Below are 16921 nucleotides of genomic sequence, written 5' to 3' on the forward strand. Positions count from 1 at the left end.
TATGTTTTAATAAAAAATCTGAATGACAGAATTCAAGGCACCACTTGTGTATCTGCCCCATGCCTATTGCATACTATATATTCGTTAAACAACCCCCCCCTCCACACACACACACACACACACACACACACACACACACACACACACACACACACGGCAGTCTAAACCAGGTAGGGTATGCCCTTCAGTGTTAGTCTGGAATTAAAAATCGGGTCCAAAGTTGGACAAGAGTGGGCCTAATATCCTGCTGCAGATCAACTCGCTTTTCTCAAAGAACGAACGTAAGCGTAGACCTATAGGCTAAACTTCTCGCGGATGCCACTTCACAATAGCACCCATTACAATTGAGACCATATTGACTTTTCAACCTCAATCATTCCAAGCGATTACATCTATTGTGTGCCCTTGCGTCCCGTCCTCTGTTTGATCTCGTTACAAGTGTTACAAATGGACCGACAGATATTCAAGCAGCCTGCAGTTGGAACAACAAGAATGCAGGAGAGAAAGGCAACGTTCTTCTATTTCCATTGATTCCTATAGAGATTTATTCATTAGGATCCTAACGCTAACCAATTGCTATTCATGAGCGATTTTTTCCTCCAACACACTCATCGAAAGGGTGGCAGATGCGTAGACTACCATTATTGCTGCCAGGCTCAGTGAAAACTGTTTATGTGCGGCAAAGGCGGGTTAACCTAATCAATCATGTTGACTAGCTTGTGTTAAAGACAATACATAAACCATATGGCGCTGTAGTGGTAGCAGCCTTTTCTGACACAGCCCCGAGTCCTAACCTTCTTGTGACAACTGTTATTCGAAAGAGAGAGAGAGGGGGGGGGGGGGAGAGAGAGAGTGTAGAAAGGAAGAACGTGTTCAACCGCTGCTAATTGAGCACAAGGCACTTCAGAACAGAAGGCTAATTGGCCAATATTCAGTGGCCTTAACCAATGTTTTCAGATGAACACACAAAAACACATTTCACCTATAGATTCACGTTAGACGTACACAGCAGCTGATGCATTACACGTGCATGTTTGACACAGAATTTAGGTAATTGCAGAAAACAAAATGAAATATCATATCCCCTTTATTTACATGTTGATTAAATAGAATGCGATCAAATTAGCGTATATGATGTTTCGTTGTTTAATTTATATACATAACTTATAGCATGTAGGCCTAAAGGTTTGGCAATATTCTTGTTTGCAATTGGACATTGATGGTATGTTTGTATGAAATATGCTTGCAAAACAACTTCGGTTTCAATACAATGTAGCCAATAGGTTACATCTAAATTGCTCTTAATATCCACCTCATTGTTCATGGTTTCCAATATTAAAAGTTTTTACATGGGGAATTGGTGTAGTTAATGACATATTCTAGTCATATTTGGTATAATGTCCTTTAGCAGCTATGATAATGAAGATGAATTACTAAACAAAATAATTGCACAACTTTTTTTTTTCTTTTTTTTTTTTTAACATGTAGCCTGCATAGGCCTACAGTTTGTAGTCTTGATCTGTACCATACCACTAAATATTTTTCATATCCTATTGGAAGAAAGACGTATTCCTCAAATAATTTGGTGAAATTAAAAACGGTCATCTGGAAGGCTTTACAGTTTGTGAATAAATTAAAATGGAGAAGAGGAGAAAGCAAACCTTCCTTTCCAGTTAAAATTCTCCTTATGTCAATATCCGTGCAAAAGTTGGAAAAATGCCCTTTCTTAAAACACGGGCTTAATGTCAATCATCCACTTCAATTTCTTCGTCCTCTTCTGAGAATTCATCTGTGGTTTGGTCTCTGGATGAGCCAGGAGACTGGGGGAATGCCCGGTGTCCTTGTGATGATGGTGAGATACATGGTGATAAAGCCCCTGAACTTCCTTGAGGGTCGTCAATGTCATCCATAGTGACGAGCTTTTGAAGAGCTTGTGGAGGTATTTTCTTAAGTGACTCCACGTCCGCTTTCATCTCCTCCAAGTCTCTCTTGAGCTTGGCCCTTCTGTTTTGAAACCAGGTGATGACCTGTGCGTTGGTTAACCCCAGTTGCTGCGCTATCTGGTCTCGGTCAGCCGGTGACAGGTATTTCTGATACAAAAATCGCTTCTCAAGTTCATATATCTGGTGGTTTGTGAAAGCTGTCCGGGACTTTCTCCTCTTTTTTGACGTCTGCCTCTGTCCAAAGGAGTTTACGTGCTCTCGACCTTTGGATAAACAAAAATATAGGCTAGTTAGGGTACTCTCCTGACAAAACAAGTCACCATGTCAACAAGTGGGCCTATCCTACTAGGCTACTGTATTTGAGTGTGTCCACAACAGGCCCAGTTAAATCGAATAGCCTACACGCAGATACACTTAAACAACTTTAAAACTAAAAAAGACCTCGCTGTGACACTTGTTGATTTTCCTATGGCCATCTATTGTAACGACTGCCACTGTTTATGCTGCAAGCTAATGTGGATCACGTATTTAAAATGGGAAATAAGGCCTCCAGTTTAATTTGACATTGGCCCACAGAGGCAGATAGGATTTGCATCGATTCAACTGCAAATATAAACAATAGGCCTACTGACGTTCGTTCCAAATAGCTCAGTGTCGAAAGACTTGATTGTACTCGGGCTAATAGGCTACCATTACAAGTCAACATGAGACATTTGCTTGGCTACATTTAGTCAATTATCTGGAAGCTCACTAAAATAGCCTATGCTGCCTACAAGTAACTAAAACCAATTGTATCACTATCGAAATTTAGTTCATTAACATATTTTCATATTGAGCTGCAACAATCAGGCCCATCTGAATTAGTAAATATGGTGTTAATAATAAATCTATATTATAACAATATTTAAGAGCTCACCTTCTGCTGCTTGTATAACGCTGACTTCCAGACCTTTAAATGTTTTGCTGGCCAGTTCCTCTAGTGCACATAACGGTGAGGAGGGAGTGGTGATTCCGTTCCGTGCAGCATTAGAGCCGGAGACTTTTTCCAAAACCCTCGGAGGACAGATGTTAGCAACTGATTTCTTAACCGATGGTTTGTTTAGGATATCCTCGATACTGAACGGTGTCAGAGGCTTGTTCGAGTTAGCCGGGGGAGGGAGCTGGTCTAACGGACCTCTTCTCCTCTCCTCGCCACTGGACTGCAACACGGAGCCTGTCTTCATGTCTTTACTGGAGGTCATCGCAGTCCGAGAGAATTGCTGCTGGAAAAGTTGATTATTTCATTCAAATGGTCGGATAAGCGTCCACGAGTGTGTCCTCTGATACACGTCTCTCTTGTGAGCCCCGTACTATCACCTTAAATGTTGCAACTTAGCTTGTCTGAAATGTTTTCTCCGAAATAACCATGCTTCGGGCGTAGTCTGCAGTTCACAGGCAGTCGAAATGTATTCCCTTCAAGAGAGCGACAGTTGCTCTGTGAAGTTCCATGAAGATCTTTAGAAAGTATACCAAGACTGGCTGGGGGCGAATCCCTGCAAGGAAAATCTGTCTCAACGAACACGAAAAAGAAAGCTGCTAACGAGTTATTGTTGATTGGGCGAAGTTCAATTAGAGAAACACTACACTACTTGCTGACCCGCTGCTGCGTCTTAAAGGGCCAGACCATAATAATTAATTGGACGCGGGAATAGGAGGAGTTTCCAGTGTTGACGATGTTTGAGGAGAGGGAGATGGCTTGAGATGTTTATTCATGTGTTGCCTCTCTCCTACTGGCTGCTCTTGTTTCTCTAGAAAGGGAAAGTTGACGCTAGTAAACGAATGCATATGGCGCATTCCAATAATGGTAAACGTAGGCTATAAAAAAGAGCAGCGGAAAGGAGTGAAACAGAATAATTGCCATGCATGGACACCATGATACTTTAATATTCACAAAATATCCTACAGCCTGAAGCATATTTTGGATAGTAGCAGGCAAAAATAAAGCTGATCTTTGAACTCAATGCCCATGTTCAATAGACTAATGGTAGGCTAATAGTTGTCTATTTGTGCAGAAACTAAAGCTTAGCTTTTAAATGGTCACCCCATGCCCAGAGTTGACATAGCTAGTTTACAAAAAATGATCTGACTCCAAAACAAAACTGGCTTTGCTATTGATTTTGTTAATGTATCTAAATGCAAAAATATCTATTTCAAAATCAAAGCAACCAGGGCATGATGACGGAACGTTAAATCGTTTGTGTCCTTTTTTGAGTTACAGTGCAGACCTTTCCATAGAATGCCATGCGCTGTTAATATAGTATGACGCTGTGACAAATACTTTGTGATCTGTTGAGCTTCCGCAGGTAAAGAGACGGGATACAGAGGGGCTGTCACGGTCCTTGTGTCTCGCCATTGTTAATGATGCGAATTAAAATTCAGACGATGCCCGGGCTATACCATATAGAGGGATGGATGCAGGATGGAAATTGAACAAGTTCGACATCGATCGAGGAGCAGGTAGGTTCAGAACCGATGCGTGATGAAAGGCTTTTATTTGCACCATCTATTATAACCTAATAGCATATGATACTCTTTCGATTAGTTAGTTTTATTATGATTCTAAATTAGGTAGCCTATAGATTTATAAATTGCTGGCATTTGAACATGTTTTCCAAGCTATTTTTCGACTGTAATAGGCTAAAGACCTAAAGGGTAAATAAGATAATATTGCATAATGACATATATTTTTTCTATAGGCCTATAGCTAACGAAATGTTATAGCTAAAATATATTTTCTGTATATATGCATATACATTTTAAGACAAACAACATGTATGTTGGGGTAGTTGTGATTTAATTGTTCTACACACTTTTTTACATGACATCACACATAGCCTGCAGAAAAAATATTTTAACCTTTATAGGCCTACATAGGCAATATGAAACAATCTGAATATGATATTTCTAAATATGTTCTGCATCATCCTCCAAATGGTCATATCATCTGCAGCACAGTGCTGGCACAAAGCAAAACAAAAGTGTTATTCGGTGCCTATTATTAGTGATATTTGGCCTGGGGCATTTCTACACACCAGTCTGATTTCAAACCTTCCAAGGCGCAGTAGCACTAACAAAGCAAATTATTTCACATTTTAAAACAATTATACCATGATTATGTATAGTGTGAATACTGAGAAAACTTGATAATCGATTCAATTCAATGTTTTTTTTTCATAGTCTACATGAACCATTAACCGACCCCTTACAGAATCATCGTTTTGTCTGTGCCAAGAACACCATATGGAGACATCCGTAAGGCCGAAACGAGGCCAACTAGGCGGGGAGCCCATTGCACAACTTTAGCCATTATTATTTAATTTTTTACAAGTGAAAATTTCACTCAATCACTAGCCTAAATTTAATGTGTGGACACACTTTTTCCCTGTGTTGCTAAAGCAATTGTGTGACAATATATTGGATCCATCCACGAATATGCTTCCTAACCCTATAGCCTACTTAAAAAAAAAAAAAAAATCTTAATCGAGATTTGCATGAATCTGGTCGTTCCAGTCTAACACAAAGAGGGCGACAACTAAGACACAATGCATATCCTATTTATTATAGCCTACACATATTTTATAATCAATTAATAGTGTAGTTATCTATGGACCTACTATGACCCAGGGGGCAACAGATGACTTTCTATCACATGGAGGACAGTTGAATCACCCCAATTGAGGCACAACCTCAGATATTATTCTGCATTATTCTTGTTCTTCAATCCAATCATAGGCTAATGTTTAGGGTCAACTTAAGCCACCATAGCTGCACACCTGAAGCATAAAGCATATTATCCAGCTGCAAACATATAAAGCGCTAGGATATTGCCGCGGATCGGATGCTGAGGATATCGTCCAAATGAAATTCTGAATTGGTCTACTCATTACGGGTGCAGATCATTTTAAGAGAAAACATTTTGGGTGAACTTTCTGCAGGCTTTATCCCCGCAAAGAGGATGTACGGTCATTCCATTCCGCAAGTCAGCAGGTAAACGGACCATGGGGCAAGTGATGGTGTTATATTTCCCTTAAATGCGACAAGCATTGATAGTTCTAAAGGTGATTCCACCGATGTCTCTCACCCAAACATGTTTCTAATGATCTTTATGGTCTCAAGCAGAGCAGCGCTAATTCGAAAGGTTTTCTTTGGCTTAATTTAAACGTTAATTAGAAACAGAACACCTGACATCATCAATCATCAAGTCTTAAGGGAGTTGCTTTTCTACTCTATAGCTCTGTCTGTGTTTCCCGTACTCGGATGGTGCTCACCGCCTCTCACATATCCTGGAGCTGGAGATGTGAAACAGTCTGCTGGAACGCCAACGCCTCGGCCTATTCAAAATAACATCACCTAATACAAGCCGAATGTTGGCATCGTCAAACGTATGACAGTCTACATTAGATAGACGTAGCCTATTTGATGAAACAATGCAGTTACAGTATAAACTTTTTTTTTTGTTTCAAATAGGCCGACAGATTAATAGCCTACTGAAATGGCAGTGCAACAAAATGTAATTGTAATATCCAAGATATACATCTCGAAACACAAGACAAGACATTTTAATAGGCTACGTTTCTCAAATTGATCATAATCATTAGGATATGATTTGTTCATTCATTCACATTCATTCATACACTGACAACCAGGCCGACTTCTGTAAATAAGCCAACTGTCATTGGACAGATCTAAAAAACAGTCTTATAATTCTCTTCCCACACCGGTTGCTGTCCCCAGTTGTTACAAAAAACAACAACAAACAAACAGCGGTAATAACTACAATATAGCCTAACACAATACTGAACACTGGCATTAACGCGAGAGCGTGCGGTGACACGTGAGAGTAGGCTAATGAACGCCTGCAGTGTAACGGAGAGGGTTTGCTGGGTCTGGCTCAGTTGTGTTGCTTTCCATTGCATCCCCTTCTGTACCGTGGTCCTCTTTATGAGCTCGACATGGTCTCTGAAACCTGAGGCTGACCGTCCACATACACGCGACCCTACTCCTGTGATGACCGAGTCAATCTAATCTACTAATCAATCTGTTTTTATTGTCTAACTATAGTAAATGAGTTCGTCTACCCCACTGGTGTCATAAACCAGTCAATGTGATCATTCAGTCGCACATAAAGTACAAGTGACAAGTGACATAATGTAGCCTAATTAAAAAAACAAATATACTGAGGTGGAAATTAGAACAGTAGGATACCTGCACATATAAAAGTAACACGTAGGCCTACATTCTTCTTCTTAATAGTATCCTTAATATAATTTAGCTATTATTCTATTTGTGTGGCTATTGTGATTATGAGTATGATAATTGCTTATAATAATAATAATAATAATAATTATTATTATTATTATTATTACTTCCATATTTTAGGCTATACGTAAAGCACCACTTCAAGGAGGCAATGCAGACAATCTTCAAGCTGTTTTGAAAGGTCGTGTTAATAACACGCATACGCACACAAACACAATCGTGAGCAGTGGACGGCATTATTCGTGGAACTGTTGTTGTTGCGGGTGTGTGTGTGTGTGTGTGTGTGTGTGTGTGTGTGTGGGCGTTTCGGGATGTAAGGATGAAATGGTCCATTTACCTTTTGTATCCCTCTGCAACGCCCTTAAAACAATAACAATCTATTATGGTGCTCCTTCGTGTTTACCTGTTGTTTTACCCTTTTTTACTGGTTGACAAATGTTTGGATTCCCAACAGAGTAGAGCCCCAAACACGGAGTGCCAAACGGCTTCACAGCCCACTCACCTTTGTGGTAGGCTATGTTCTCCTGCGGGTCAGGGACTGCACCCCGGGAGTCGTGTTGGTCCACGCTAATGCCCCACTAGGGTCCATTTAAGATCATAAAGGAAGATGTGGGAGGGCAAGCACCCGGCGAGAGGGTTGAGCAGTATTAGAGCGCATTAGGCCTATACGTTCCTGGCCCGCGAGCCTTGATTGGCTTCATTAGAGGCGTATTATTACTGTACCCTATTAGAAACGAGATAGTAATCCAAGGAAACTGATATGAAACAGGACAAAGACGAGCTGTGGAAGATAAAGTTAAACATCTTCGTTCATTTTCATTATTATCAACAATGATGAAAGCAACTCAGTCTTTTTTGTTCTTTTTTTTGTTCTGCTAATAATTTTGTCCAGTATAGGGCCCGATTATAAAAAAACAAAAACAAAAACATCATCATCATCATCATCATCATCATCATAATGACAATAACAACAACAATGACATACGAGGATAACACAAGATCATTTTGATAATATGCATATTATTATGATTATTATTCTTATTAATAACAACAACAATACTACTATAACTACTACTACTACTAATAATAATAATATAATAATAACAATAATAACGATAATAATAATAATACTTATTATTATTATTATTATAGTAGTAGTAGTAGCAGCATCACGATTGTTGTTGTTATTGCCATTATTGTTCACAGTAATAATAAGCCTATTACTACTACCAATAGCCTAATAATATTATTAATAATAACAATAATACCACCAACAACAACAAAAACAAAAACAACAAAAGCAACAACAACAAACACAACAACAACAACAACAAACACAACAACAACAACAATAATAATAATAATAATAATAATAATAATGTAATCATCATACTGGTCATTATCATCGTACTTCAGTGTGAGCTGAAATTTTGCATTTTGAATTTTACATCGAAAACATTGTAATCTTAAAATTAGGCTAACATTTTGATAAAACTCATTTCCTCTTCAAAATATTTAGTCACTCTGATGCCAGCTGCAAATGTACAACACACATACGCACGCACGCACACACACACACACTCTTTCTCTCTCTCTCTCTCTGCCCCCCCCGCCCCCCCCTCTCTCTCTCTCTCTCTCTCTCTGCCCCCCCCCCGCCCCCCCTCTCTCTCTCTTTCTCTCTGCCCCCCCCCCCGCCCCCCCCTCTCTCTCTCTCTCTCTCTGCCCCCCCCCCCTCCCCTCTCTCTCTCTTTCTCTCTGCCATGGCCTGCATGTTGGAGGAAGCTTAGTGGGGTGAACTTGTCTTTGAACATGGCATCCAAAGCCACAGTATCCCCAACCTGACCTCTATGAGAGCATGATGATGTGGTGGATTTGAACTCAGATGTATTCAACGACAGTAGGAAATTACAGGCATTCATTGTCCATACCCCTTATTTTCAATTTGCCCTGAATAATCTTATTAATGAAAGTTGACATTGAATTACTATATATGAGTAGTAATGAAGTAGGCTTGATTATTTACATAACACAACTGAAAAAATGAAATGAAATAAAAACCTTTTCAACTTCTTTACAATGTTATCACTATTACACTGATTGCTAAGGACTACATTGTCATGATATGTACTTAGTAAATAACTTACTTGGTTGGTACATACTGTAACTTCTTCTTGCAGCACTGAGTTAGGGATATAAAGAATGTGGCATGGGGCTTTGCACTGTTGCCTCACAGCAAGAAGGTCCTGAGTTCGATTCCCGCTTGGGACGCTGTTGGCACTGGGGGGCATATTCTCCCCAGGGCTGTCCGCACTAAAGGGTATCTCCCGGGCCTTTCTGTGTGGAGTTTGCATGTTCTCCTCTTGTTCACAAAAAACATACAGAGGAACAGATCGTTCCCTCTGTCCTTCCCTGACCAAGACGGACAAGAGCACTTGATTGGGCGCTGAAAGCTGCCCACTGCTCCTGGCTGCCCTTGGAGGAACTACAGCACAGACGGCTGGTCAAAGGCAGAGATCAAATTTCATCGGCTGACCGCATCTGCCTGTGTGTGTTTCTGGTCACCACTTCCTGCACGTGTGTGGGTGTGTCAGTTGCTGTGTGATAATAAAGTGGATTTAATCTGAATCTTTTATCTTTCAAGGGCAATTAATGCAAACCATAGAACACACTAAAACATAACACAACCTGGACACAACACCCATGGTACCACTGACTTTAAGTGTTGTTTTCCTGGACAAGAATTAATTGGGACCGTACGCGGGACTCATATCTGCAGTGTCACTGTACATATCATGGAGAATGAAGATGAATGTCTCTGTGAGTACATCATGTTCCATGGGAGCCTTCAACAAATTAATCACGTGCAATTCTATCCTCGGCCACTTGGGCGCCTTGCTGGTCCCCAATGCATGTCCAGAGGTAATGAGGTTTGGGTCAGTGCAACATTTTACGAGCAGAGTGCAGTTCCTCTCAACTGAGGTAAAAAAAAAAAGAGTGAATAACTGAAGCCACCTCTCTGGAGAGGCGTAGTTTGTTGAGATGGTGAGGCGCCGCGACCTGGAGCACTCCCCCCTCCGCACATCAGGGTTTCATTAAGCCGTGAGCGGCCCTGCCCTCTCTCGCTCTCTCCTGCGCCACTTTGCTCACAAACCAAATGAGGAAATAGCTCGTCTGGCCGCTGACAGACCCGGGTTTGGCCGTAAAGATAAATGACCCAAAGTATTAAAGTTTAACACTTTGACAAAACCCACCTGATCTGGGGGATTAATGCAACGGAGAATCAATCTGTGAGGAGTCAGCAGAGAGTAATGGTCAGGCGCTGGGCAGGTCACACAATATTTAGGATAAGTACATATCCAGTGCTGAGGGTTGAACTTTCCCAAGACATGTATCTTGACAACCCCATCGGCTTTTAACACACACACACGCACACACACACACACACACACACACACACACACACACACACACACACACACACACACACACACACACACACACACACACTCACACTAATACATGCATGTGCACAAACACACACACACACACACACACACACACACACACACACACACACACACACACACACACACACTCACACTAATACATGCATGTGCACAAACACACACACACACACACACACACACACAAACACTGACATTCTCACATACTGTATGCACATGGATGCTACAAAATACCATAAGGACAACACATCTCTCCAACAGTACTGAGTTTGTTTCTCTGAGACAAAAGGCCACTCAAAAACCTACCTGACCTGGGTGACACTAGGACACGAGAGGTTTAATAAGCTGCACAGAGCAATACATCAATGTAAGTGAAATACAAGCTGCTGGAGCCCTTAACAGCATGCGTTTACAAAACCTAGAGACTCACTGTGTGTGACCCTGTGGTGGTGAGAACTTAAAGCATGCAAACAAGGACGACTTCATCAAGGCACAGCATGCTATTTGTTCATCCTCCATTCTTTGTCAAGTGCTGTTGTGAAGTGAGAGAGTTTAACAAGACTGGTGATGACAGTCAGCTGGAGAAACCACTTGAGCAATACTGCAGCACATCAGGCTGGAGAGCCAGAACCAGAGCAGAGCCAGAGCAGAGCAGAGCCAGAGCAGCAACAAACTACTTCTGATAGCAGCTAGTTGTTACGTCCAAAACGTGATTCAAATCATTGTACGTGCACAATACATTTGGCATTCTGCTGAAGCTGAAATGTTTAAATGGATAGTAAAAGAGCTAGGGGAAAAATAAATGGGGAAAAATGTCTGGAAACATAAATATTAAGGGAGTGAAAACACTAAGGAAGGTCTCGGCCCAAGTTCCCCCATAACTTACTCTGTCCCAGTGTGTCGTAAATATTAGAAATAGGCTAACACTCCGTCCGAATTATAAGAAATGATTCCTAGGAGAAAGCTGAGTGTATCCCATGGGATTTGAGAGTCTTTCTTGAGCCCAGTTGTAGCTGTGCACCATTCCAGGTAACAAAAAAAACAAGCACTTTTCGTGTGGAAACTCAAGGTTACTAATTTGTGGTGCTGACAGCAGTTTTTAACCCAATGGTATGCTGGACTGTTCCCCATTCTTTACCCCTGGAAGTCAGCATGGAGGAGAGAAAAGCTAAATCTGAAGAATGACAGTGCATGAGAGGACTGTATATTTAGAAGCAGTTAAGCTGTCAACTACAAGAGGTTGCACTCTGTACTGCATTGTTGGAAAGGTGCTATATAAAATAATATATAATATAAATATATTAAAATTATAATAAAATCATAAGAAACAAGAATACTATTACTGTAACAATAACAACAGCAACAATAATAATAATAATAATAATAATACTTATTATTATAAGAATTGTTTCTTCACTCTTTATTGAGACAATAGGAATTAGTGTGTCTGTGTGTGTGTGTGTGTGTGTGTGTGTGTGTGTGCATGCACCCCACAGGTAGGTCAAATGTCATGTCTTAGACATGGCCCTGGGATTGAATATATGATCTGGCAGACTAAAGCAAATTATTTACAATCTACCAAGATGATAGCTACCTGCCCAAACATTTCCACAGGAAGGAGTTAAAAATGATTGTGAGGGATTTTGATTTGAAGTCAAGTGACATCAGTGGCCATTTTTGACTCCATACATCAGCTCTGCATTTGCCAAGGCTGTGGTGTGCCCTTCAGTGACCACGCGCTCTGAACGGAGCCCAACCATACTGAGATTATCGTGACAAAAGCCCATCAGCTTGTCAGGGGATGCAGAGCGTATTGTATCCACATGTATTGAACACAGACCTGTCACGGAGTGTGACGGTCCCATTCATCACACACTGAGCCAGCCTGTCACCGGCACAAAGCGGCACATCTCTCCCTGCTCTAAGTGACAACATCGAAATGAGCATTAGAGCAGTGGAGTATGCATTCAAATTATTTGTTTTCCTTCTTCCTCTGAAGGCAATTTCCTGAGGGCACCAAGCCAGGGGGAATCTTCAGAGTGAAAATGTCATATGGAAGAGTTTCACTTTTTTTCCTTGACCGGTGTTCAAAGGAGAGTTAGACTGAGGAGCTAACACACAATCAGTCGGAAGATTCTGGCAATCTGAACCTTACTTGTAAAAAAACAAAAACAAAAAAAACACCAATGCATGACAGGTACGATCCTTCAATATGACCTCTTAGCAAAATGTTTATTTGTAATTTGAATTTGCCCACTGGCTGATCTGTTTCAAATATGTTCACTGGGTGATGTATTTTAATACAGTACAATCACTGAGAAACACATTTCTCACACCTTTCTGTCACATGGATTAGATGACACATGCCTCCTGGAAAGAGTGAGAAGGTTTTGGTAGGGTAATGTCCAGGTCGGGATAAATCTTGTGTGTGTCAGTCCAGCTGGTGTGGTAGTAGTCATTGCGACCATTTTTTGGTGTGTGTGTGTGTCTGTGTGTGTGTGTGTGTGTGCATATGTGTTTGCTTGCATGCATGTGTGTGTGTGTGAGTGTGTGTGTGTGTGTATGTGTGTTTGTTTGCATGTGTGTGTGTGTGTGTGTGTGTGAGTTGGGTGGCAGAAATGAAAGAAAGAGCTGCTTGTGGAGAGAAAGTGCATCAGTGTTGAACGCTGACAGAAGGAGCTTCTCTGTAACCAAGGACCAAACACAACAATAACGCCAGTCGATAGAGGTCCATTAACATGATCCGTGTCACATTTTCACACTATTGCAAACACATAACCTGTTTACTCGGTAAAAACAGCTGCAAAGTAATAAAAAAAAACTTACAGTAGTGCATTGAGATAATGGAATCAGTGCCTTCTTAATTGACAGATCTGATGTGCACATTATTATACACATGATTGTGTGGAGAAAACATTTCTCCCTTTAATGTGTCTTTCATGTAACGTAATCAACGTTTTCAATAACTGATTTATCAAAAATGTATGAGTGCAAGGCGAATGCAGAGAGCTCTATTAATACAGTTCTGCTATATCCTGTCCACACTGGTTCTTTTGAATCTGTCACCTAAAACAGCATTGTTCTTATTGCCAGAGACCTGTCACTTGTCCTCATCATGACTCTTCATAAAGTCTTATCAAAATAAATGAAAGTGACATGATCTGTTGTTGGAAAGCATTCTCGTCTATACGCCACATTTTTAAGCATCAACACCAAATATATTTTCTCTTGACCTGTAATCCAGAGATCGTTTGAACAAAGCCAAATACATTGTGGGGTTTGAAATGTCAAAGCCAAGAAGAGCAGTAGGTGCTCCTCCAGAAGAGATGATTTTAAGCTAGTAGATACTTCTACCTCCATCATCTGTCATGCGCACATGCTCCTGGTAACATATCTCTGTACTAACCAAAGGCTTCATACCGGTTTAACTGGCCGGCGTGGGAGCTCATTTGGAAGTCAGTTCACCGTTCCCTGGTGTAAACCGGCCCCAGCCCTACCCCCTAGCACTTTTATTTTTAATTAACCTCTCAAAGATACTCTGGTGTTGCTTCCTGTGTCCGTGTCAGGAGGGTTAATGATTTCATGAGCTCGGGGAGGCGCAGCAGAGGACAGATCAATGCACCTCAATTTCCTGCCCCTCGTGTTCTGTCTCCCGCGCCAGGCTGCAGTGAAAAGCCTGGGCCTTGTGCTGTTCGTTACCCACTCCTGTTCTCAATACATTAGAAGACATCCTCCACCAGTGAGCACACGTGCATGTACCTGTGCACACACGCGCACACACCACACTCTCTTCTTCTCTCTCTCTCTCTCTATCGCTCTCTATCTCTATCTCTCTCTCTCTCTCACACACACACACACACTTGCACACCACACATTCTCTCTCTTTCTCTCACACACACACACACACAGACACACACACACACACACACACACCACACTCTCTTCTTCTCTCTCTCTCTCTCTCTCTATCGCTCTCTATCTCTCTCTCTCTCACACACACACACACACACTTGCACACCACACATTCTCTCTCTTTCTCTCACACACACAGACACACGCACACACACACACCACACTCTCTCTCTCTCTCTCGCGCACACACACACACACACACACACACAAACACACACACACACACACACACACACACACACACAGTATAGTGTCTTTATTTATAATAAGAGTCATACAATACAAACTAAAAGGGGCCAGTGTGATGAGTTTCTGTACGAGCGTGATGTCAAGCCAGGAGAGGGGACTCATACTCCAACTGAAAACTGTATCAATAATGTGCTTTTTTCAAACCTTATTGGAATCCAGTGATGCACTGTACTGAGAAAAAACAACACCCAATTAATCCTGATCCTGTCAATACTGATGTCAAAAAATGTAAGGTGTTATTCACTCTTCGAATGTTCAGTGAAGCAGCATTGATTATGTGTCAGTGTAAATGTTCTTTTAAGAGGTATTGATCCACTGCTGCACAGCTCAATCCCTCTGAGCTACACGCTCACCTGGAAACAATGAAGCCATGCCGCTGCCGTTGAAACCCCTGTTTATGAAACATTATCTCTCTATAAAGAGAGACATAGTGTGTATTTGCATGGTTTTCTGCGTGGGTCTTGTCTGCCTGTGTCCCGCGCACTGAATAGAATAGAACAGAAAGTTTATTTTCTATTGTATGTGTAACAAGTATGGGTACAGGTACATTGAAATCCTTGTATCTTATCAGTGCTAATCAGTTCCTCATTCTAGTCCTGGGTACTCAGCTGAACATTTAAAAGTTCCCTAACTGGCAATTTACTATACTATCCGTTATCTATCAGTCTTTCAGTATCCTCCTCATCTACTTATCCCATCCGATCATGGATGACTACTGTATGTCTGTGTAGATGATGTAGGCAGTGCAATTAAATATCGTTCAAGTAGCCTATAAAGTTGTGCATAGAGTTCAACAGTTCGAGTGTTGTCAGGTGTATATTCAAATGTTCAAGTGAACAGTAGTGCAGAGTGTGTTGTTGTCTATTGTATGGGCAAGGTGCAAGGTGCTCAAAGAGTCAAGTGATCAGATCATCAACAGGCCAACAGGTTGGGGGGTTGGAGCCGATACTGATGTGATAAAGTTACAGGATCTGTAAGTGGCTTGAATTCGCAGTGCCAGTGTCAATGTTACAATTTTTAAGTTGTTTGGATGAGCGGTTCTGTAAATACAGACATCCCTGCATTGAAATAGTTAGATTAATGTAGATAGTTAGATTTGAAGACGCTAGATTCACGAGACGGTAACTAAATAAAAATGAATTTAGAATGTTTTTTTTGTTTTTTTTACTGTAGTCGACTAAAATCTTAATGCTATTTAGTCAAATAAAACTAGACTAAAACAAACAATTCAGATGACTAAAATATGACTAAAACTAAATAGCATTTTTAGTCAAAAGAATACGAATAAAACTAAATCAAAAAGTCAAAACACTGGTGACGGTTGACTGTAGGCTATAATACATGGTGGTGCAACTAGAAGAGTTCTCATGTCTGTCTGTCTCTCAAAGGCCATACCATCAAAAATTCATTTTCATATATGGTAAGCTGCATAGGAAAAAAAAGTACAATGCATGGCTATTGTACTGTCTGTCTAAAGTCTCTTCAAGCTACTAGAAAGATTTTTTGACTGGTTCTAAAATAACCATTTTAATACTGTTGCCTCTACATTACCTACAATTAGCAAATGTGGACATCCGCAACAACATTGGCTGTTTCTATGTCGATTATTCTGTAGATATCTGCTCAGAAAAAAACAAAATTATTTACCTTGTTGTTATTATCCTGACAAGTAACTTATTTTTGTTGGTTTTCAAAACGAATTCTGGGTTAGGCAAGAGATTTACTAGCGATGGTGCTCATGGGAAATGCAGTTTCTGGGAAAGCTTTTGTCCACAAGTGCCACTAAATTAAACACAAACTGAAAACCTGCAAAGTTGCTTTAAAGGGGCCATGACATCAAAAATGCATTTTCTTGTACTCCAGTACACTTGCACCTCACCCCATTGCTAAGGCTTAGCTTATTAGTGTAAGACAACCTGTCCTCTGCAGAATAGGCACAAGCCCCCAACGGACACCTGCACTAGTAAGGCCTAACAGACATTCATAGAGCCTATGAAGGAAGTGTTGGAGAGGGTTGTGAAATGGCTTAATAAAGACATAACGCACCAAGACAAA

General features: G+C 40.9%; 1 protein-coding gene across 1 annotated transcript; it reads right to left on the reverse strand.

Annotated features, from left to right (window-relative positions):
- Positions 1–1745: 1745 nt before the first annotated feature.
- lbx2 (ladybird homeobox 2) lies at positions 1746–3184 on the reverse strand (the record flags this gene model as incomplete). Its single annotated transcript, XM_084456507.1, has 2 exons — positions 1746–2206; positions 2860–3184. The coding sequence occupies 2 exons, from the start codon at positions 3182–3184 to the stop codon at positions 1746–1748; spliced, it is 786 nt and encodes a 261-aa protein (XP_084312633.1).
- Positions 3185–16921: the final 13737 nt, after the last annotated feature.

The sequence above is a fragment of the Borostomias antarcticus genome (assembly GCF_949987555.1).
Source record: "Borostomias antarcticus genome assembly, chromosome: 22".
In the NCBI taxonomy this organism is placed as follows: Eukaryota; Metazoa; Chordata; class Actinopteri; order Stomiiformes; family Stomiidae; genus Borostomias; species Borostomias antarcticus.